The sequence below is a fragment of the Salmo salar genome, chromosome 10, assembly GCF_965601325.2.
Source record: "Salmo salar chromosome 10, fSalSal1, whole genome shotgun sequence".
NCBI lineage: Eukaryota > Metazoa > Chordata > Actinopteri > Salmoniformes > Salmonidae > Salmo > Salmo salar.
Window position 1 is genome coordinate 103,849,544 of NC_138300.1, and position 23,944 is coordinate 103,873,487.

Genomic DNA, 23,944 nt, shown 5'->3' on the forward strand with positions numbered 1-23,944 from the left:
GCAGAACAAGCAAAGAGCTGGGCAGAGCCAAGTACGTGCTAGCGAGACCCTATTGGCGCATTGTAGCGCACATCTGCATATTTTCATTGGGGAACGTCTACTCTGTGAAGTGCACGTGTGCAATCACTCAATTCGCCTTTGCGCTCCATCTACACAGCGCAATTTATAAAAACTTTTAAGAAGGTTAAAGTCAACAAAACTTAGTCCACTCTGTTCGTAACAGATTCTCGTTTTGGGAACAGAAAACTGTATTGAGAGTAAATGATTCATCGATGAGAACATTTTCCGAATATCGGCCAAAATCTATCTCGTTCCATCTTCACCCACTGCTCACCAGTGAGCTTCCTCTCACTACCATATTTGGTAGTCAGTGAAATGCATCACATTTATACATCCGGTGAAATATCTGTCTCATTGTTCTATCTGTGGTTATACTGCATCTAAAGTCAATCTGGCGACTTCAAAATGAGGACAAATGTTTTCCTACTAATTATTTGCCTCCTTTTGAATGGCATTGTATTTCCAAGCCACTGTAAAGTACTTTTGAGGAAATTGTCATCAGCGCTCATTGACGATGCATTGAGTAGAATGGTGGGCATCAGTATGTATCCTACTGATGCAACCGATGAAAAGGATATAATCCTATATGTGTCCAATAGTACTGGTTCCAAAATCTGATAGGATTTTCTTTTGGATTTTAATAGGATTTTCTCATTGGAATCTTATAGGATTTTTCGACTAGGGTAAAACATGTTTTTATTGTTTGGAGATCAGTTATAAAAAATAAATCAATTACAAGACAGATATAAGGACCCTACAGATATACAGCTATACATTAGAGAGAAAGTGGTTAAGAGCACAGACAGTCGGCCGAGCCGTGCCTCAAACTCCTATAGGATTTCTATGAATTTTGTCGATGGGAATTGTATAGATATTTAAGTTACATTCTAAAGGATTTATCCTTAGACTTGTCAATACACTATTGTTAACTTGGCTGCTTAAAATATGGAGCACCACCTCTCCAAACCTCTCAGACAATTATCTATGAAGATGGACAGTAGACATGTGAAGTATAATACCAGCATAAGCAACCACTATTGAACTGCAACCCTTGCCACTTGAGATGATGACCCTATAGGTGGGAACTGCCAGCAATGTACCCTCTACCCAGTAGCTATCTCATGCAGCCCCATCCCCCTAAAGGTCCAAGGGACACAACGTGAATAAACGTTTGCTTCTGGTGCATCTGCGTCACAGATTAAAGTTATTCTGCCAATTGCAACAACAACAGCTGTGAAACCTACTGAAATTGTCTGCAATGTTGTTTACATTTGTGACAAAAAGGTGTGCTATGTGGCATTACAGTCAAAAAGCATATCAAATCAAATCAAATTTTATTTGTCACAGGCGCGGAATACAACAGGTGTAGACCTTTGTCACGTCCTGACCAGTAAAAGGGGTTATTTGTTATTGTAGTTTGGTCAGGGCGTGGCAGGGGGTGTTTGTTTTGTGTGTTTTGGGGTTGTTGGTTTATGTTCTATGTTATCTATTTCTATGTGTTTATCTAGCTTTTCTATTTCTATGTCAGTTTTGTCAATGACCTCAAATTAGAGACAGCTGGTTGTTGTTGTCTCTAATTGGAGGCTATATTTAGTTGGGTTTGTTTTCACTTGTGTTTGTGGGTGGTTGTTCCTAGTATAGTCTGTGCACCTTACTGGACTGTTTTCGTCGTTTGTTTTGTTTAAGTGTTTCTTCCTTTAATAAATAAGAAGATGAGCACTTTACCCGCTGCATTTTGGTCCACTCACACCTCAGCCCGACACACCTCAGCCCGAGGTCTCCAGCGACGCAACTCAGCCCGAGGTCTCCAGCGGCGCACCTCAGCCCGAGGTCTCCATCGACGCACCTCAGCCCGAGGTCTCCAGCGACGCACCTCAGCCCGAGGTCTCCAGCAGTGGTCTACAGCCCTGAGCCTTCAGCGGGGGTGGGCAGGTTAGAATGGGGACTAAGGCCGGAGCCAGAGCCACCTCCGTAGTTGGAGGATTGGGGGGGGGGGGGGGGGGGGGGTGTAGCACATTTTAAAATCGACATGTCCGATTTTAAAATAGCTTTTTGGTGAAAGCACATTTTGCAATATTCTAAGTACATAGCCCAGCCATCACGGGCTAGCTATTTAGACACCCGGCAAGTTTAGCCTTCACCAAAATCAGATTTACTATTATAAAAGTTTGATTACCTTTTGTTGTCTTCGTCAGAATGCACTCCCAGGACTGCTACTTCAATAACAAATGTTGGTTTGGTCCAAAATAATCCATCGTTATATCCGAATAGCGGCGTTTTGTTCGTGCGTCCCAGACACTATCCGAAATGGTAAATCAGGGTCGCACGCATGGCGCAATTCGTGACAAAAAAATTCGAAATATTCCATTACCGTACTTCGAAGCATGTCAACCGCTGTTTAAAATCAATTTTTATGCAATTTATCTCGTAAAAAAGCAATAATATTCCGACCGGGAATCTCCTTTTCGGCAAACAGAGGAAAAATCACAAAGACGGGGGCGGCCAGGGCACGCGCCTAAGCCCACAGTCCCTTGATCGGCCACTTGAGAAAGGCGATAATGTGTTTCAGCCTGGGGCTGGGATGACGACATTCAGGTTTTTCCCGGGCTCTGAGCGCCCATGGAAAACGTAGGAAGTGTCACGTTAGAGCAGAGATCCTTTGTAAAAGATAGAGATGGCAAAGAAGTTCAAGAAATGGTCAGACAGGCCACTTCCTGTAAAGGAATCTCTCAGGTTTTGACCTGCCATTTGAGTTCTGTTATACTCAGACACCATTCAAGCAGTTTTAGAAACTTTGGAGTGTTTTCTATCCAAAGCCAATAATTATATGCATATTCTAGTTACTGGGCAGGAGTAGTAACCAGATTAATTCGGGTATGTTTTTTATCCAGCCGTGAAAATACTGCCCCCTAGCCATAACAGGTTAAAATGCTGTAAAATAGTCATATGTTTGAAAAATTGAAGTTTTTGTATTTTTGAGGAATTTGTAATTCGCGCCACGCCTATTATTGGATATTGGAGCAGGTGTTCCGCTAGCGGAACGTCTAGATGTAAGAGGTTAATGTAGTTTGGTCAGGGTGTGGCAGGGGGTGTTTGTTTTGTGTGTTTCGGGGTTGTTGGTTTATGTTCTATGTTATCTATTTCTTTGTGTTTATCTAGCTTTTCCATTTCTATGTTAGTTTTGTCAATGACCTCCAATTAGAGGCAGCTGGTTGTTGTCTCTAATTGGAGGCCATATTTAGTAGGGTTTGTTTTCACTTGTGTTTGTGGGTGGTTGTTCCTAGTATAGTCTGTGCACCTTACTGGACTGTTTTCGTCGTTTGTTTTGTTTAAGTGTTTTTTCCTTTAATAAATAAGAAGATGAGCACTTTACCCGCTGCATTTTGGTCCACTCATTACGACGACCGTGACAACCTTACAGTGAAATGCTTACTTACAAGCCCTTAACCAACGAATGCTTTAAGAAGTTAAGATAAAAAATAAAAATAAGTGTTAGGTTAAAAAAAAGGATAAGTAAAAAATTGAAAATAAAAGTAACAAATAATGACTATGCATAGATTATAAACAGAGAGTAGCAGCAGCGTAAGAGGGGTCTGGGTAGCCCTTTGATTAGCTGTTCAGGAGTCTTATGGCTTGGGGTAGAAGCTGTTTAGAAGCCTTTCGGAACCTCGACTTAGCGCTCCGGTACCGCTTGTTGTGCGGTAGCAGAGAGAACAGTCTATGACTACGGTGGCTGGAGTCTTTGACAATTTTTAGGGCCTTCCTCTGACACCACCTGATATAGAGGTCCTGGATGGCAGGAAGCCTGGCCCCAGTGATGTACGCACTACCCTCTGTAGTGCCTTGCGGTCGGAGGCCGAGCAGTGTCCATACCAGGCAGTGATGCAACCAGTCAGGATGCTCTTGATGGTGCAGCTGTAGAACCTTTTGAAGATCTGAGGACCAATGCCAAATCTTTTCAGTTTCCTGAGGGGGAATAGGCTTTGTCGTGCCCTCTTCACGACTGTCTTAGTGTGTTTGGACCATGATAGTTTGTTGGTGATGTGGACACCAAGGAACTCGAAGCTCTCAACCTGCCACTACAGCCCCGTCGATGACAATAGGGGCGTGCTCGGTCCTCCTTTTCCTGTAATCCACAATCATCTCCGTTGTCTTGATCACATTGAGGGAGAGGTTGTTGTCCTGGGACCACATGGCCAGGTCTCTGACCTCCTCCCTATAGACTATCTCATCATTGTCGGTGATCAGGCCTACCACTGTTGTGTCATCTGCAAACTTGATGATGGTGTTGGACTCGTGCCTGGCCATGCAGTCATGAGTGAACAGGGAGTACAGGAGGGGACTGAGTACGCACCCCTGAGGGGCCCCCATGTTGAGGATCAGCATGACGGATGTGTTGTTCCCTACCCTTACCACCTGGGGGCGGCCCGTCAGGAAGTCCAGGATCCAGTTGCAGAGGGAGGTGTTTATTCCCATGGTTCTTAGTTTAGTGATGAGCTTTGAGGGCACTATGGTGTTGAATGTTGAGCTGTAGTCAATGAATAGCATTCTCACATAGGTGTTTCTTTTGCCCATGTGGGAAAGGGCAGTGTTGAGTGCAATAGAGATAGCATCCTCTGTGGATCGGTTGGGGCTGTATGCAAATTGGAGTGGGTCTAGGGTTTCTGGGATAATGGTGTTAACAATTTGATTTCAACTTAATGTGACACAGTTCATCATATTTCTATTTAAATGTTTTATAAAACCTGGATCAGGTGTGCCAAGAGGTCACTAGGTGGGCACTGGTAGTTCCATCCAGGAGGGAGATAGGGAGGATGGGGCGGGAGCACCTTCTATTGATGGGGGAGGGTGGGAGGGACAGCTCTTGGGAGAGGGAGGGGGGGACAACCCTGGGAGGAAGGAAGGGAAGGACGGAGGGGAGGGAGGCAGGTAGGGAGGGAGAGGGAGTTGTACAACCCTGGGAGGGAATGATTTGGGGGGTCTCTATCTTTAGATATTTATTTTCCTCTCCCTATCCCAACATAAAGAGGGTAAAAGAAACATTCTCTTTTTTTGTGTGCATAGCTGACTATTATATATATATATGAAATGAAAGAAATGCTCATATCTTACTCTACCAAAACATTTATTTTCCTTCTACTTTTTATTTGTGCATAAGCAATGTAAAGATGCTGTCCATTCTTAGAGGACAACCCCCCAAAATCTTGTTATTGTAACATTGTATATAGTACTGTATGGCATATTGTGTTGTCTAACTGAAAGACAAGAAGTTGCATGAATAAGAATCAAATAAAAAAAAATGTGTGCTGTACTAGTGGTCATACTGCAAATTAACTGGCAGCCTTGAATCACTCCCATATTGTGGTGGTGAATAAAACCAAAATGAATATAGAACAGTTTTTTTTCTTCAAATCAATTAAAATGTTGTAATCAATGTTGTTGTGTTGTACTGGAACAAAGTATAACAAACTTTAATTTAATGGGTGCATAAGAAAAAACTGTTCTAAAAAGATTCTGACTGGGGTGACAAAAACCTACAAAACCTATAGGATCCACTAGGATTACTTTTGATTTCTAATTGGAAAAAAGTAGTCCAATAGGATTCTGAAAATAAACAACTAATCCTATAGGATTCTGAAAAGAAACAACTAATCCTATAGGATTCTGAAAATAAACAACTTCACACACGCGCACCTTTGCTTCACCTCGTGGATGCTGGATAAAAATGAATACATTTTAACCCTCTTTTAGTCCAGTCCCAGTCACTAATTATATTGGTTGCCACAATAACATCACGAACCTATTCATTGTCTGAACTAAGCTTTCTAATTGACTCAAAACACATTTACATTTCGGGTAGGAAACAATTGGACGCGCATGCACGAAATCTTTCCCAGGCATTCCACAAATAAATCTCTTTGAGCTTTGTCCTGTAAAACGGCACATAAAGAACAGCGGCCGAGACTAGTGCCAGGAGTTGGCTCCACTTGGTTTCCCAGGGCGGTCACATTGACATGACAGAGCAACCCCGAGCGCAGCACTCCGAAATCGTCGCTACAGCACAAGCGCAGGGGATGATCCATTGCGGAGAAAGGACACACGACCGTGAGTAAACACAGGGCTTTGCTCTTCTTCATTCGACTCCTTTTTAACTTTTGTCATGTGAATAGTTTGTTATTATTTAGCCTATCGTTGGTTAATAATAATTGTAGTCTAGATAATCTAGGCCTAGTTTATAATGTTTCCCCCACGGTATTCACCTCGTGGGTGTGGTGCGGGTTCTCTTCTGCAGCCTGCACACCGCGACAACAACAAAGAGCTAATCAGTCACTAAATCATTTTGCTGTTGGGAATTCTAATGAAACAATCCTACCTGAGTTGATTAAATAGCACATTACATGGCCTGGAGAGGCCCATTGTAAAAGTCTAAATGTGTTTCCATAATGACTAGTATGGGAAAGTTGGATCAGGTGCATGAGGGTCTTGTGCCGTCCTTTTCCCACGCTAAACTGCCAAGGCGTGACACTGAACTGATACAATGTTGCAGTGTTGCAGTGTAGTGCAGCGTCACAGTTAAACTGTTGCGCTATATTCGACAATAAAACCTTTGGGTTGTTATAAGTAGGCTTTTAAACCCCATAGCTATTGACAATGAGGAAGGTAAAACTACAGATTTGTTTTTTTACAGGCAACTGTAGTCTTGAAACTTGTTAGAGAATGTATCTATAGTATATTATTAACACCAACTGTAAGATAACCCAGTAAGCAAAACTACATTGAAAAGATGTCTAAAATACACTACAGGTCAAACGTTTTAGAACACCTACTCATTCAAGTTTTTTTTCTTCTACATTGTAGAATAATAGTGAAGACATCAACATTATGAAATAACACATATGGAATCATGTAGTACCCCAAAAAGCAGTTAAACAAATCAAAATGTATTGTATATTTGAGATTATTCAGAAAAATCAGCGTCCATTGACATTGAATTCAAGGCCAGTCCAGACCACAACAAAAGAGCAAGGGGAAAAAAGGAGGTCTGGACAGGACCAAAAAAAAAGATTTGGCTTTTTTGGCAAAAAACAAAAACATATATATATTTTTTACATTCTCACAAAAGTAGTGCAGTGGTCCTTTACTAGTCCTGTATTAGCGGACCGATATAAGCACAACAAATACATTCTACAGCACCCCCACACACCTTCCCGTGGCTACGTGTAGGGCAGTGCTTAGTGGGAACTTCCCCTACCCCCACCCTCTGCCGGCAAAAGAAGCAGCTTTCAAATCCATCATTTCACTGTTTCACAACGTGAGTGGACTGAACTCTGAACAAAAAACATTATGACTTGACGGCTCACCTAGACTGCTTTGTATTTTGTAGGCTATTTATTGTATTAGACCTAATGCAGATACATTTTTATTCCACAGAAACGTCTCTGAAACGTCGTTGCTTGCTGCTAAACTGCCAGTGGATGATCTGACCCCAACACACCTGGGGAAAAAGGACCGACGGACCACTATTTTCCTGACATAATTAGGCCTACAATGCCGTCTTGCGCAAGATGTCTATGCTGAAACAGGTTATAGTGCGCGAGAATGGCCAGGACGCAGAGAAAAGCTTGGACTGGAGTTACATTGAGTGGCTAGAGAACGAGAACAAGGAAGTGACGGTTGTGACCAATGTCGAGACGCAAACTGTCTCAAAACCCACAGAGGAAAAGGAGACGCAGACCAGTAACCCCTTTATCATGCATATAGATTTGGCCAGAACGCACTCCAAACTGAAACACACATCTTTGGTCGAGGCAGACGGCTTGCTCACCCAGTTTGACCGACAGGCCCCGGCTCGCATCTCCACCTCCCCAACCTTGAGGAGGATGAGGAGCACGCGACGTCCGCAGGTGGACTTCCGGGACCTTGTGAGGATGGACAGCACACAGGAGGAGTCGGGTATGGAAGATACACCGTCCCCGTTGAGTCCCCTCTCCCCAGTACAAAGGCACAAGTCTCCGCTGGCGGCCAGCCCCCCTCCCGTTGGAGAAAACCATCTCGATAATCTGCCTAATTCATCCGCAGGCTGGGGGAAAAGCAGATCGCATAGATCAAAGACTTTTGACAATGGTATCACTTGCACGAGACAAGGATCTCTGGATGCACGGAGTGTGCAAAGTGTTAGTAAAGACTTTGCATTTCCTGATGATAGCGATGATCAGGTGAGTTAATGTTATGATCACCAAAATGGTGAACTTTCAGTTGAGCATGAATGGTGGCCATATGCCACACTGTGGCTTTATAATTCATTTTTTTTATCTGAGCCTTATAAAGCAGATAGCCAGTAGCTCCACCACATTCCTCCTGGGTAGCAGCCCTCTCCCCCTCATTCTCCCTGGCTTCCTGTGGTGGCTGCTCACAATGTCAGCTTTTGACAGCAAATGAATCAGCAGTAAATGCACTGACAGCTCAGCACAGCCCCACCACCCAGCAAGCCCTCCCTCTCTCACAACACACAGACACACCCACACACACACACCCACACACCCACACACACACACCCACACACACCCACACACCCACACACCCACACACACACACACACACACACCCACACACACGGCCCTAGGAAGGCAGCAAGGCTCCTCCACAGGCCTCCTATTCACCACTGTCAGCAGTAATAGAGAGGTCAGTAGGCATTAGGATAAATTAATGGGGGGATCTATTCATTGGGCTCCCAGCATTTTACCCGGGCCATTCTCAATAGAGCCCCAACATTCTCTGTAGATAGTAAAGGGCTAATCGGGCTATTCAAATTCTAATGACCATATGAAAACACTTTTGACATTTCTCTAAATAATATTTTTTCAAGAGATAGAAATGTTTTGTTTGTTTGAAAGTGATATATCCATGTTATGTAGGAGCAGGAGGACTGTGTAATGTTGATTTAGTGTTATGTAGGAGCAGGAGGCCTGTGTAATGTTGATTTAGTGTTATGTAGGAGCAGGAGGCCTGTGTAATGTTGATTTGGTGTTATGTAGGAGCAGGAGGACTGTGTAATGTTGATTTGGTGTTATGTAGGAGCAGGAGGCCTGTGTAATGTTGATTTAGTGTTATGTAGGAGCAGGAGGCCTGTGTAATGTTGATTTGGTGTTATGTAGGAGCAGGAGGCCTGTGTAATGTTGATTTGGTGTTATGTAGGAGCAGGAGGCCTGTGTAATGTTGATTTGGTGTTATGTAGGAGCAGGAGGCCTGTGTAATGTTGATTTGGTGTTATGTAGGAGCAGGAGGCCTGTGTAATGTTGATTTGGTGTTATGTAGGAGCAGGAGGCCTGTGTAATGTTGATTTGGTGTTATGTAGGAGCAGGAGGCCTGTGTAATGTTGATTTGGTGTTATGTAGGAGCAGGAGGCCTGTGTAATGTTGATTTGGTGTTATGTAGGAGCAGGAGGCCTGTGTAATGTTGATTTGGTGTTATGTAGGAGCAGGAGGCCTGTGTAATGTTGATTTGGTGTTATGTAGGAGCAGGAGGCCTGTGTAATGTTGATTTGGTGTTATGTAGGAGCAGGAGGCCTGTGTAATGTTGATTTGGTGTTATGTAGGAGCAGGAGGCCTGTGTAATGTTGATTTGGTGTTATGTAGGAGCAGGAGGCCTGTGTAATGTTGATTTAGTGTTATGTAGGAGCAGGAGGCCTGTGTAATGTTGATTTGGTGTTATGTAGGAGCAGGAGGCCTGTGTAATGTTGATTTGGTGTTATGTAGGAGCAGGAGGCCTGTGTAATGTTGATTTGGTGTTATGTAGGAGCAGGAGGCCTGTGTAATGTTGATTTGGTGTTATGTAGGAGCAGGAGGCCTGTGTAATGTTGATTTGGTGTTATGTAGGAGCAGGAGGCCTGTGTAATGTTGATTTGGTGTTATGTATTCTGCAGGAGTTTCTACACCTTTAAAATCAGCCAGGGCCTTTGGTTTCTCTAGTCCATCACACTCAAGGCTCTTAAATCATCATTGACCTTCTAGGGCTGGTTAACCGGACCCAGATTAATCTTAGTCCTGCACTAAAAAGCATGTTCAATGGAGATTCTCTGTTGAAAGTACTTCTTATGCCAAGAGTAAGGTTAATCTGTGCCAGAGAAACAACCCTTAATGTTTAGATCCAGTAGATATCCTGTCCTATTGTTCACTGTCTATGTGTTTGCTCTTTCACATTAGTATCTGCTTTATAACAAGCCATTTTCAACATAATTATCCTAACCAAGCTGCCTTTGTCTCTTTTTACAGGACAAGGAGGCTTGCCATAATAGGTAGGTCTGCCACCCGCAAGTCCACAGAGTGATTTGAGTGTTATCTGTGTCCCCACTTAGTTTAGGCAAAAATACCTACACTGTGGCCTGCAATTACCATATACTACCTGGACATTATTTGCATGGCAGGAGGGGAATTTGCCTGTAACCAACTAACTCTGAACTATGGCACTCGGTTAGGAAACCAGGGTTGTATTCATTAGGCTCCAAATGGAACAAAACGGACTGTTTTCCGTTGCAAAATGTTTTGCTATGGTGTGCCCTAATACAACCCAGCACGAATGGGACCAAAACAGAGACGATTCCACTTTCTATCCATTCAGTGAACAAACAATTTTTGAGCCAAACGTTCTAATTTGCATGATTGCATCCTAAACTGTGTTGTTCCTTTCTTTTGCTATCTCTAATTTGTTCACTGCTCCAGTGATCCCGGGAGTTTGTTTGTTTGTATGGAAACATCTTGAGGGAAAAATGTCCCCAAGCTGGGCCTTGTTGCCTGAATTACTGCCGCTCTTTGGACATTTGGCGCTCAACGGCAAAATAAGATTCGATCCAGAGTAGAGGGAGCTCCATTGTATATTCGTTATGCTTTGGGTTTGTTAGTGAAACTGTTAGCAGAGCAGCATAAGCTCAGTGGGTGTAGTTATGAGAGTCCCATGGTTACAGATGTAAGATCTTAATTTGAGCCAGTTTGGTACAGCAGGAAAATAATCATACAACAACAGGAAATGTGAATTATTATGTGGATTATAATTAATATAATACATTTTTCATAAGGGAAAAAATTCAAAGTGGAAATTACAAACTTCAAAAACCTTTTTAAACCTTAAAATACACAAAGTTTTCATGCAACAGGGTGATCAAATTAGCATCCTACATCTGTATGTGTGGACGAGACAAGGCCTCATTAATGCTGTTTTTCCTCGATTGCCAGCAGTTCCACCACCACCACCCCTCCTTATGGGCCGTCCGGGCAGGGCTCTTCTACAAGATTAATTAGGCAGCTATTGTCCTTGTAATTATTATAGTTACACCCTGGCACCATCCCCCTCATGTCCCCCCACATGGTGGCAGGGCTCAGCACGACCATTGATCAGAACCGCTTTGTTTTCGGGCATCATTATTTTGCTGCAGGGGGGTGGTTTGGGGGACGAAGTGCCCCTCTTTGCAGGGGCTCGACTCAGTGGCAGAGGGGCCGACGCACAGAGGGCATTCTGACTGGCCACAATGAGACATGATGTCTTTGTGACCTGTTTGGAAATAAACTGCAATTAGTGCTGAACTGTTTTTGACAGATCCTCATGCAGTACTCTTCCACCACCATCATCATCCACTTGCATTTACTGTAAGACTTATAGCCTGCTCAAGGTGCTGGTTAACTATAATATATAACATATGCCATTTAGCAGTCGCTTTTATCCAAAGCAACTTACAGTTATGGTTGCATGCATTTTACATATATGGGTGGTCCTGGGAATGGAACCCACTACCCTGGCGAAACAAGCGCCATGCTCTACCAACTGAGCTATGTATTGTTAACGCAGCACCCTTTGTGTGCCTATACATATAAGGCCCATAAGATGCGCCAGGGTCCACACTACCATGACTGATATTAGTTTACTAAAGAGAAGATAGTCCTAGAGAGGACAAAGAACAGTAGTTGCACTCAGATGTATTATCTGCTGAGGCGTTAACAGAAGTGGCCAGGGGAGAACTAACATAGCACATTACTCAGGTCTCATTGTACACTTACAGAAGGACACCGTTGAGGTGTACACATTTGCTTGCTGCACCTCATCTACACTCAAGTCAGTCAGTCTTCTGTTGGTGGTTTACATAAGATAAGTACGGCTGGTTATATAAGCATACCATTACAGATGCACAGCAGTTTCCTGAGGACATCCATACAATCCAAGGAGAATGACAATGGGTAGACTTTTTGGATAGGGTGAGACATTTTGGTAACAGACCATAAAATCAAGAACCAACATTCTTCCGTTCCCTGTAGTTGTATAAATGTTCCTGTTTGTGGGTTCTGTTTACGCCGTCATAAACAGCCCTGGATTTTCAGCTGTTTGTCTTCCTTATGGTGTAGTCATTTCTAGATAACCTTTCACCAAACACAGCGAAAGTCTGTATTCCGAGTCTAACTTATGGTGCAGTATACATGATAACAAAATTATAACACCATTCACATTCTGAAAAAAATCCTAAATGATTGAGTATGTTTTACTCTGTCTTCAATCAATCAAACACTGGATTGTGTCTCACGTAACCCTAGTCTAACGTTACTGTACTCTAAATTGTCGTTCATTACTCAGCTATTAGGAAGGAATAAAAAATAGAAAAAAGTCTGGAATCATGGGTACATTAACTAAACCCATGAGCTTTTAGTTTAATAGAGCAACTGGAGAGATAGTTAATCAAGACCTCATTATGAAAGCTATAACGCCAGTGAGTAGTCTAATCTAGTCACAGCACTGGTAGTGAATGTTAAACTGAATGGCTAAAGACCAGACTAGCAGGTTGTTATTTGGCTCATCATTACTACTCTCACTATTCCCAGGAAAGACAACTAAAATCTATCTTGTAAACTCAGTCAGCGGTAGCTACTGTGGTTGGTTTTATAGAGTGTGTACATACACTGAGTGTACAAAACATTAAGGACTCCTGCTCTTTCCATGATATAGAATGACCAGGTGAATCCAGGTGAAAGCTATGATCCCTTATTGATGTTACTTGTTAAATCCACTTCAATCAGTGTAGATGAAGGGGAGGAGACAGGTTAAAGAAAGATTTTTAAGCCTTTAGACAATTGAGACATGGATTGTGTATGTGTGCCATTCAGAGGGTGAATGGGCAAGACAAAATATTTAAGCGCCGTTAAACAGGGTATGTTAGTAGGTTTGTGTCAAGAACTACAACGCTACTGGGGTTTTCACGCTCAACAGTTTCCCGTGTGTATCAAGAATGGTCCACCACCCAAAGGACATCCATCCAACTTGAAAAAACTATGGGAAGCATTGGAGTCAACATGGGCCAGCGTCCCTGTGGAACGCTTTCAACATCTTGTAGAGTCCATGCCCCAATGAATTGATGCTGTTCCGAGGGCAAAAAGGGAGGGGGGGCAACTACATTTTAGGAAGGTGTCCTTAATGTTTTGTACACTCAGTGTATTTATGCAGTGGTAAGGAAGTCAATTCAAGTAGGTACACACTTTTTATTACCATAGCAAACAACATAACGAATGCATAAGATGTCAATACATAAATTCCTTAATTGGCAATCTCTAATCCATTAATTCTGCATGAATTGAATTTGTCATTTGGATATTTGCCTTCTGCGTGTACTTGCAGTTCACCCTCAACAACAACACAAAGGGATGACGTGAAAACATTTGAGAACAGTGGCTGTTCCAGCACTGCCTGGGGCGAAAAGGCAGTATTGTGATTTTCCTGTCTTGGGTCTGGCAATGCTTTAGTTTATTCCTCTGACAGAAGAGCTAAGGACTATGAAAGCACAAACACACGCTCACACATGTGCACAGGCGCTTTATGGTAATGTTTACCACAAACCCTCATGCACTTGCTAGTTCACAGTGCAGTGAGTGCACATGGTATTTCATCAATGTAGAAATGCCAAAAGGAATTCTGATATTTCCTGTTAAACCGTCTTGGCAAATACTGTGAGAATATTCTGTGTCTGTTGATTCTGTTCCATTATGTTGTTAAATATACAGTAACTAATTTGTTACGCCATTACTCGTGTTCGTTATTACACCTGTATTATTTATACTGTACCTCCCATTGCATACTGTATTGCTCACCTTGTATTGCACCTTCTCTTATTACGTCATAAACCATTGTTGTTGTTATACCTTCATATGATGTGTGGGTCTAATCCTGAATGCTGATTGGTTAAATCCGCATTCCAGCCGTTGTCTATTCCACAAATTACCACCGGCTAAATCTATGACTTTAAAATGCCTATTTACTCTGTTCCATCTGAATGTGCAATCCACTGTCTCATCAGCCCAGCCAGGCAACTTATATATATTTAAATTTACATTTAAGTCATTTAGCAGAAGCTCTTATCCAGAGCGACTTACAAAATGGTGCATTCACCTTATGATATCCAGTGGAACAACCACTTTACAATAGTGCATCTAAATCTTTTAAAGGGGGGGGGGGGGGGGGGGGGGGTTAGAAGGATTACTTTATCCTATCCTAGGTATTCCTTAAAGAGGTGGGGTTTCAGGTGTCTCCGGAAGGTGGTGATTGACTCCGCTGTCCTGGCGTCGTGAGGGAGCTTGTTCCACCATTGGGGTGCCAGAGCAGCGAACAGTTTTGACTGGGCTGAGCGGGAACTGTGCTTCCTCAGAGGTAGGGGGGCCAGCAGGCCAGTGGTGGATGAACGCAGTGCCCTTGTTTGGGTGTAGGGCCTGATCAGAGCCTGAAGGCATGGAGGTGCCGTTCCCTTCACAGCTCCGTAGGCAAGCACCATGGTCTTGTAGCGGATGCGAGCTTCAACTGGAAGCCAGTGGAGAGAGCGGAGGAGCGGGGTGACGTGAGAGAATATACTTGATCTCCACTATAAAAAGCATCTAGACATTATCTCACATTTCTTTTATACTAACATTTCGTTTTTAACCGCGGAGATTTGTATAAACCTTGCAGTCTGTCTCTCCGACATTTGCAACATTGTTTCAATATTCAAATTGGATCTCCAGCTGTCCAATAGTAATGAACGTGTTGGGAGTCGGGATGAGACATACAGCCAGGCAGTGTTTCTCAGCCAGTTGAAATCATGAATCAGCTGGCATCATTTTATACAAAAAAATGTCAATTGAAAAAAGGTAAAACAAAATAAAGTGCAGCTAGTTTGCAGTCTTTCCAGCTTCAGTTTGGAGTGATTATGTTAGCTGTGATGTTGGCTAGCTCCTCTGAACAACAGTGTCCTGACGTGTGAACACATTCTGAACGGCAGGCGAAAACGCATCTCATTAGCTTGTTGTTATGGATGTATCCAAATAAATCTCACTAGAAAACGGCTTAAACAAATGCAAATCCAGCTACTTTGCTGTTATTCTGGCTGCACTTTTTGACGTGACTCTAAGTTAGCCTTAGTTGGCTAGCTAGCAAGCGATGGATAAGACATTTGCCAGCTAGTATGGCGTTGGAACTATTAGAATGAACAACTGGGTCGCGTCCATAAATACAGAACAAAAAGACTGAACGACCATAACCGATAGAATGAACGACCAGCCAGGTTGGGTAGCAACCCTAGATTTGTGTCGGGACTACTATATCTTGTGGAAGAATGAAAAAGTATTAATAAATTCATCAAAATCTCTCTTTATAAAAAAATATATATTATTTAAAAAAAATTTGTGGGTAGATAAGCTTTAATATTGCAGATAGAATGTAGCTTCTATCAATGTAATCAGACGATTGTTGTTCATTCTAATAGTTCCAACGCCATACTAGCTGGCACATTTCTTATCCATTGCTTACTAGCTAGCCAACTACGGCTAACTTACAGTCATATATATATATATATATACAGTACCAGTCAAAAGTTTGGACACACCTACTCATTCCAGGGTTTTTCTTTATTTTTACTATTTTCTACATTGTGAAGACATCAAAACTATGAAATAACGCATATGGAATCATGTAGTAACCAAGTGTTAAACAAATTAAAATATATTTTATATTTGAGATTCTTCAATGTAGCCAACCTTTACCTTGATGACATCTTTGCACACGCTTGGCATTCTCTCAACCAGCTTCATGAGGTAGTCACCTGGAATGCATTTCAATTAACAGGTGTGCCTTGTTAAAAGTTCATTTGTGGAATTTATTTCCTTCTTAACGCATTTAAGCCAATCAGTTGTGTTGTGACAAGGTAGGGGTGATATACAGAATATAGCCCTATTTAATAAAATACCAAGTCCATATTATAGCAACAACAGCTCAAATCAGCAAAGAGAAACGGCAGTCCATCATTACTTTAAGACATGAAGGTCAGTCAATCAAGAACATTTCAAGAACTTTGAAAGTTTCTTCAAGTGCAGTCACAAAAACCATCAAGCACTATGATAAAACTGGCTCTCATGAGGACCGCCACAGGAAAGGAAGACCCAGAGTTACCTCTGCTGCAGAGGATAAGTTCATTAGAGTTAACTGCACCTCAGATTGCAGCCCAAATAAATGCTTCACAGAGTTCAAGTAACAGACACATCTTAACATCAACTGTTCGGAGGGGCCTGCGTGAATCAGGCCTTCATGGTTAAATTGCTGCAAAGAAACCACTACTAAAGGACGCCAATAATAAGAGGAGACTTGCTTGGGCCAAGAAACACGAGCAATGGACATTAGACCGGTGGAAATCTGTCCTTGGGTCTGATGAGTCCAAATTTAAGGTTTTTGGTTCCAACCGCCTTGTCTTTGGGAAACACAGAGTCGGTGAACGGATGATCTCTGCATGTGTGGTTCCCACTGTGAAGCATGGAGGAGGAGGTGTGATGGTGTGGGGGTGCTTTGCTGGTGACACTGTCAGTGATTTATTTAGAATTCAAGGCACACTTAACCAGCATGACTACCACAGCATTCTGCATCGATACGCCATCCCATCTGGTTTGCGCTTAGCGGGACTATCATTTGTTTTTCAACAGGGCAATGACCCAACAAACCCCCAGGATGTGTAAGGGCTATTTGACCAAGAAGGAGTGTAATGGAGTGCTACATCAGATGACCTGGCCTTTGACCTCAACCCAATTGAGATGATTTGGGATGAGTTGGACTGCAGAGTGAAGGAAAAGCAGCCAACAAGTGCTCAGCATATGTGGTAACTCCTTCAAGACTATTGGAAAAGCATTCTTTGGCTACTTTAAAGAACCTCAAATATAAATATATTTTGATGTGTTTAATACTTTTTTGTTTACTACGTGATTCCATATGTGTTATTTCATAGTTTTAATGTCTTCACTATTATTCTACAATGTAGAAAATAGTAAAAATAAAGAAAAACCCTTGAGTAGGTGTGTCCAAACCTTTGACTGGTAATGTACATACATACACACATAAATACATACAGTTGAAGTCGGAAGTTTATATTCATCTTAGCCAAATACATTTAAACTCAGTTTTTCACAATTCCTGACATTTAATCCGATTAAAAATTCCCTGTCTTAGGTCAGTTAGGATCACCACTTTATTTTAAGAATGTGAAATGTTAGAATAATAGTAGAGAGAATGATTTATTTCAGCTTTAATTTTTTTCATCACATTCCCAGTGGGTCAGAAGTTTACATACACTCAATTAGTATTTGGTAGCATTGCCTTTAAATTGTTTAACTTGGGTCAAAAGTTTTGGGTAGCCTTCCACAAGCTTCCCACAATAAGTTGGGTGAATTTTGGCCCATTCCTCCTGACAGAGCTGGTGTAACGGAGTCAGGTTTGTAGGCCTCCTTGCTCACACACACTCTTTCAGTTCTGCCCACACATTTTCTATAGGATTGAGGTCAGGGCTTTGTGACCAAGCTTTAACTTCCTGACTGATGTCTTGAGATGTTGCTTCAATATATCCACATAATTGTCTTACCTTATGATGCCATCTATTTTGTGAAGTGCACCAGTCCCTCCTGCAGCAAAGCACCCCCACAACATGATGCTGCCACCCTCGTGCTTCACGGTTGGGATGGTGTTCTTCGGCTTGCAAGCCTCCCCCTTTTTCCTACAAACATAATGATGGTCATTATGGCCAAACAGTTCTATTTTTGTTTCATCAGACCAGAGGATATTTCTCCAAAAATACGATCTTTGTCCCCATGTGCAATTGCAAACCGTAGTCTGGGTTTTTTATGGCGGTTTTGGAGCAGTAGTTTCTTCCTTGCTGAGCAGCCTTTCAGTTTATGTCGATATAGGACTCGTTTTACAGTGGATATAGATACTTTTGTACCTGTTTTCTCCAGCATCTTCACAAGGTCCTTTGCTGTTGTTCTGGGATTGCTTTGAACTTTTTGCACCAAAGTACGTTCATCTCTAGGAGACAGAATGCGTCTCCTTCCTGAGTGGTATGACGGCTGCCTGGTCCCATGGTGTTTATACTTGCGTAATATTGTTTGTACAGATGAACGTGGTACCTTCAGGCGTTTGGAAATTGCTCTCAAGGATGAACCAGACTTGTGGAGGTCTACAATGTTTTTTCTGAGGTCTTGGCTGATTTCTTTTGATTTTCCCATGATGTCAAGCAAAGAGGCAGTGAGCTTGAAGGTAGGCCTTGAAATACATCCACAGGTACACCTCCAATTGACTCAAATGATGTCAATAAGCCTATCAGAAGCTTCTAAATCCATGACACCATTTTCTGGAATTGTCCAAGCTGTTTAAAGGCACAGTCAATTTAGTGTATGTAAACTTCTGACCCACTGGAATTGTGACACAGTGAATTATAAGTGAAATTATCTGTCTGTAAACAATTTTTGGAAAAATTACTTGTGTCATGCACAAAGTAGATGTCTTAAACGACTTGCCAAAACTGTACAGTAGTTAACAAGAAATATGTGGAGCGGTTGAAAAAAGAGTTTTAATGACTCCGACCTGAGTGTATGTAAACTTCCGACTTCAAATGTACATATATATACACATTTAAAAAAATATATATTTTCCTTTATTATTTTCTATCCCCTCCTTAATTGGAGTAAACTAGTGAACAACAACCTTAGGCTTCTACTTCCAGCTTATACATACTATATACATTTTACAGACACAGTCTATTTTACCAGACTTATTTTTTGTTTGTTTTTACTCCTGTCCTTCCTCTAACCTCAACCTCTCCCATCTATTTATTTCACAAACGTTCTGAACCTGTATACTTTCTACGGACACAGTATGTTTTACATTAGTTATCTTGTTATTAGTTGTTATTATTCCCAAGCTTCAGCTCCATTCAACCCCTCCCATCTATCTCTTAACGCCATCCATATTGGATTTCTATTTGCCATATATTTTTGGACTTTGCTGTGATGTTTCACAACAGTTCTGACCTTTCTATTCTCATAATTTCTACAGATTGTAAATAAAAAATTCAACATTTTTGCTAGAACTATTATTATATTATTGATCGATTGACTATGACCTTTCAGATCACCCAGGAGTGCTATCTGCAGAGTTAGCTACAGTTAAATGTTGCAATTCTTCAGCCATTCCTGGGACTGTGACCAAAAACAAGCTACATATGGACAGTACCAAAACAGAGGATCTAATGATTCTGTCTCTTCACAGCAAAATCTGCAGAGCTGGGGAGGTTGTATCCCCATATATATAACATTCTATTGGTTGCAAGAATTTGGGAGTTTTATTCTCCTTGTTTACTGTCCGTTACATTTGAGTGTTGCTTGTTTTCGTAATATTTGTCGATACATTTCTCAAGTCTTATGTTTTGTTTTGTGTTGCTATCCAGAATTAATGTTATTACCCACAAGTCAAATCAAATCAAATTTATTTTTATATAGCCCTTCGTACATCAGCTGATATTCTCAAAGTGCTGTACAGAAACCCAGCCTAAAACCCCAAACAGCAAGCAAAGCATGTGAAAGAAGCACGGTGGCTAGGAAAAACTCCCTAGGAAAAACTCCCTAGAAAGGCCAAAAACCTAGGAAGAAACCTAGAGAGGAACCAGGCTATGAGGGGTGGCCAATCCTCTTCTGGTTGTGCAGGGTGGATATTATAACAGAACATGGTCAAGATGTTAAAATGTTAAAATGTTCATAAATGACCAGCATGGTCAAATAATAATAATCATAGTAGTTGTCGAGGGTGCAACAAGCACGTCCGGTGAACAGGTCAGGGTTCCATAGCCGCAGGCAGAACAGTTGAAACTGGAGCAGCTGCACGGCCAGGTGGACTGGGGACAGCAAGGAGTCATCATACCAGGTAGTCCTGAGGCATGGTCCTAGGGCTCAGGTCCTCCGAGAGAAAGACAGAAAGAGAGAAAGAGAGAATTAGAGAGAGCATATTTAAATACACACAGGACACCGGATAAGACAAGAGAAATACTCCAGATGTAACAGACTGACCCTAGCCCCCCGACACATAAACTACTGCAGCATAAATACTGGAGGCTGAGACAGGAGGGATCAGAAGACACTGTGGCCCCATCCGATGATACCCCCGGACAGGGCCAAACAGGCAGGATATAACCCCACCCACTTTGCCAAAGCACAGCCCCCACACCACTAGAGGGATGTCTCCAACCACCAACTTACCGTCCTAAGACAAGGCCGAGTATAGCCCACAACGATCTCCGCCATGGCACAACCCAAGGGGGGGGCGCCAACCCAGACAGGAAGACCACGTCAGTGACTCAACCCACTCAAGTGACGCACCCCTCCCATGGACGGCATGGAAGAACACCAGTAGGCCAGTGACTCAGCCCCTGTAAAAGGGTTAGAGGCAGAGAATCCCAGTGGAAAGAGGGGAACCGGCAAGGCAGAGACAGCAAGGGCGGTTCGTTGCTCCAGCCTTTCCGTTCACCTTCACACTCCTGGGCCAGACTATACTTAATCATAGGATCTACTGAAGAGATAAGTCTACAGTAAAGACTTAAAGGTTGAGACTGAGTCTGCGTCTCTCACATTGGTAGGCAGACCATTCCATAAAAATTTAGCTCTATAGGAGAAAGCCCTACCTCCAGCCGTTTGCTTAGAAATTCTAGGGACAATTAGGAGGCCTGCGTCTTGTGACCGTAGCGTACGTGTAGGTATGTACGGCAGGACCAAATCGGAAAGATAGGTAGGAGCAAGCCCATGTAATGCTTTGTAGGTTAGCAGTAAAACCTTGAAATCAGCCCTTGCCTTAACAGGAAGCCAGTGTAGGGAGGCTAGCACTGGAGTAATATGATCAAACTTTTTGGTTCTAGTCAGGATTCTAGCAGCCGTATTTAGCACTAACTGAAGTTTATTTAGTGCTTTATCCGGGTAGCCGGAAAGTAGAGCATTGCAGTAGTCCAGCCTAGAAGTAACAAAAGCATGGATTAATTTTTCTGCGTCATTTTTGGACAGAAAATTTCTGATTTTTGCAATGTTACGTAGATGGAAAAAAGCTGTCCTTGAAACAGTCTTGATATGTTCTTCAAAAGAGAGATCAGGGTCCAGAGTAACGCCGAGGTCCTTCACAGTTTTATTTGAGACGACTGTACAACCATCCAGATTAATTGTCAGATTCAACAGAAGATCTCTTTGTTTCTTGGGACCTAGAACAAGCATCTCTGTTTTGTCCGAGTTTAAAAGTAGAAAGTTTGCAGCCATCCACTTCTTTATGTCTGAAACACAGGCTTCTAGCGAGGGCAATTTTGGGGCTTCACCATGTTTCATTGAAATGTACAGCTGTGTGTCGTCCGCATAGCAGTGAAATTTAACATTATGTTTTCGAATGACATCCCCAAGAGGTAAAATATATAGTGAAAACAATAGTGGTCCTAAAACGGAACCTTGAGGAACACCGAAATTTACAATTGATTTGTCAGAGGACAAACCATTCACAGAGACAAACTGATATCTTTCCGACAGATAAGATCTAAACCAGGCCAGAACTTGTCCATGTAGACCAATTTGGGTTTCCAATCTCTCCAAAAGAATGTGGTGATCGATGGTATCAAAAGCGGCACTAAGATCTAGGAGCACGAGGACAGATGCAGAGCCTCGGTCTGACGTCATTAAAAGGTCATTTACCACCTTCACAAGTGCAGTCTCAGTGCTATGATGGGGTCTAAAACCAGACTGAAGCGTTTCGTATACATTGTTTGTCTTCAGGAAGGCAGTGAGTTGCTGTGCAACAGCTTTTTCAAAATGTTTTGAGAGGAATGGAAGATTCGATATAGGCCGATAGTTTTTTATAATTTCTGGATCAAGATTCGGCTTTTTCAAGAGAGGCTTTATTACTGCCACTTTTAGTAAGCTTGGTACACATCCGGTGGATAGAGAGCCGTTTATTATGTTCAACATAGGAGGGCCAAGCACAGGAAGCAGCTCTTTCAGTAGTTTAGTTGGAATCGGGTCCAGTATGCAGCTTGAGGGTTTGGAGGCCATGATTATTTTCATCATTGTGTCAAGAGATATAGTACTAAAACACTTTAGTATCTCCCTTGATCCTAGGTCCTGGCAGAGTTGTGTAGACTCAGGACAATGGACCTTTGGAGGAATACCCAGATTTAAAGAGGAGTCTGTAATTTGCTTTCTAATGATCATGATCTTTTCCTCAAAGAAGTTCATAAATTTATTACTGCTGAAGTGAAAGCCATCCTCCATTTGCGAAGGCTGCTTTTTAGTTAGCTTTGCGACAGTATCAAAAAGAAATTTCGGATTGTTCTTATTTTCCTCAATTAAGTTGGAAAAATAGGATGATCGAGCAGCAGTGAGGGCTCTTCGATACTGCACGGTACTGTCTTTCCAAGCTAGTCGGAAGACTTCCAGTTTGGTGTGGCGCCATTTCCGTTCCAATTTTCTGTAAGCTTGCTTCAGAGCTCGTGTATTTTCTGTATACCAGGGAGCTAGTTTCTTATGACAGATGTTTTTAGTTTTTAGGGGTGCAACTGCATCTAGGGTATTGCGCAAGGTTAAATTGAGTTCCTCGGTTAGGTGGTTATAAGTATATGAAGTGCTAATATATAGTCTAATTTACAGATATTGAATATTGCATTTTTATTTTGAGGCAATCTGCACCGCTGTGTTCAGTCCACCGTCTTGGAATCTAACCTTTTTAATGAAAATATGAAATCATTATTTGAATGTTGGTAACCCCGTTGTATAAAAGTGATAATCCCCGAGAAGCCGGTGTTTGGAGGGTTTGACAACCCTCGACTTCATCTCGTCCTAACAACAACCGTGCCAATATGTCTTCCAAACACGACTTCTCGGGCATTATCACTTAAATATAGGTCACTTTGACATACAGTATACCTCACACTTAAAATACAGTTAGTCACACTAGTTAGAAAGGCCTTGGACAAACAAAATAGATCTAATGTAAAATAAAATGTATATAGTATGTATAAGCTGGAAGTAGAAGCCTATGTATTGTTGTACATTAGTGTACTCCAATTAGGGGAGGGGTGGTGGTAGGGTTAGGGGAAAACAATAAAGAAGCAAAATGTATTTAAAAAATATATATTTCAAATAATAGACAATTACATTGATAGAAGCCACAATCTATCTTTAATATTAAAGCTGATCTACCTCCAACATTAAAATATATATACTATGGGGCCTTATTGGTCAGTTTTGTATAGAAACTGGCTCTTATTGATCAGAATGGTCTAGAAATTGGCTGTTATTGGTCAGAATGTTCTAGAAACTGTCTCTCTCTTCATACCCTGTTCCCAAGACTGCAGGAGAGGAGGCGGAGTTCTGTGGTGGTCAGTCTGCCCGGATTGGATGTTTCGCCGGGGGACCTGTTTGTGTCCAATGGGGTGGCAGACCTACTGAACCTCTCCAACTTTTCAGGTTAACACTGAAGCTACTTTCCTGCACTTTATTGCTACATTTTTGTTAACAGCTTCTTGATTGCTTTTAAGACCAGATTGTAGGCC

General features: G+C 42.1%; 1 protein-coding gene across 1 annotated transcript in view; it reads left to right on the forward strand.

Annotated features, from left to right (window-relative positions):
- The first annotated feature begins 5,990 nt into the window (after positions 1–5,990).
- Positions 5,991–23,944, forward strand: part of LOC106561426 (pleckstrin homology domain-containing family G member 7) — a 40,443-nt gene continuing 22,489 nt past the window's right edge. The window contains exons 1-4 of the mRNA XM_014125391.3: positions 5,991–6,165; positions 7,492–8,276; positions 10,332–10,354; positions 23,740–23,858. Of these exons, the coding sequence (XP_013980866.1) occupies positions 7,626–8,276; positions 10,332–10,354; positions 23,740–23,858 (793 nt within the window). The 5' untranslated portion in view covers positions 5,991–6,165; positions 7,492–7,625. The remainder of the gene's footprint in view (positions 6,166–7,491; positions 8,277–10,331; positions 10,355–23,739; positions 23,859–23,944) is intronic.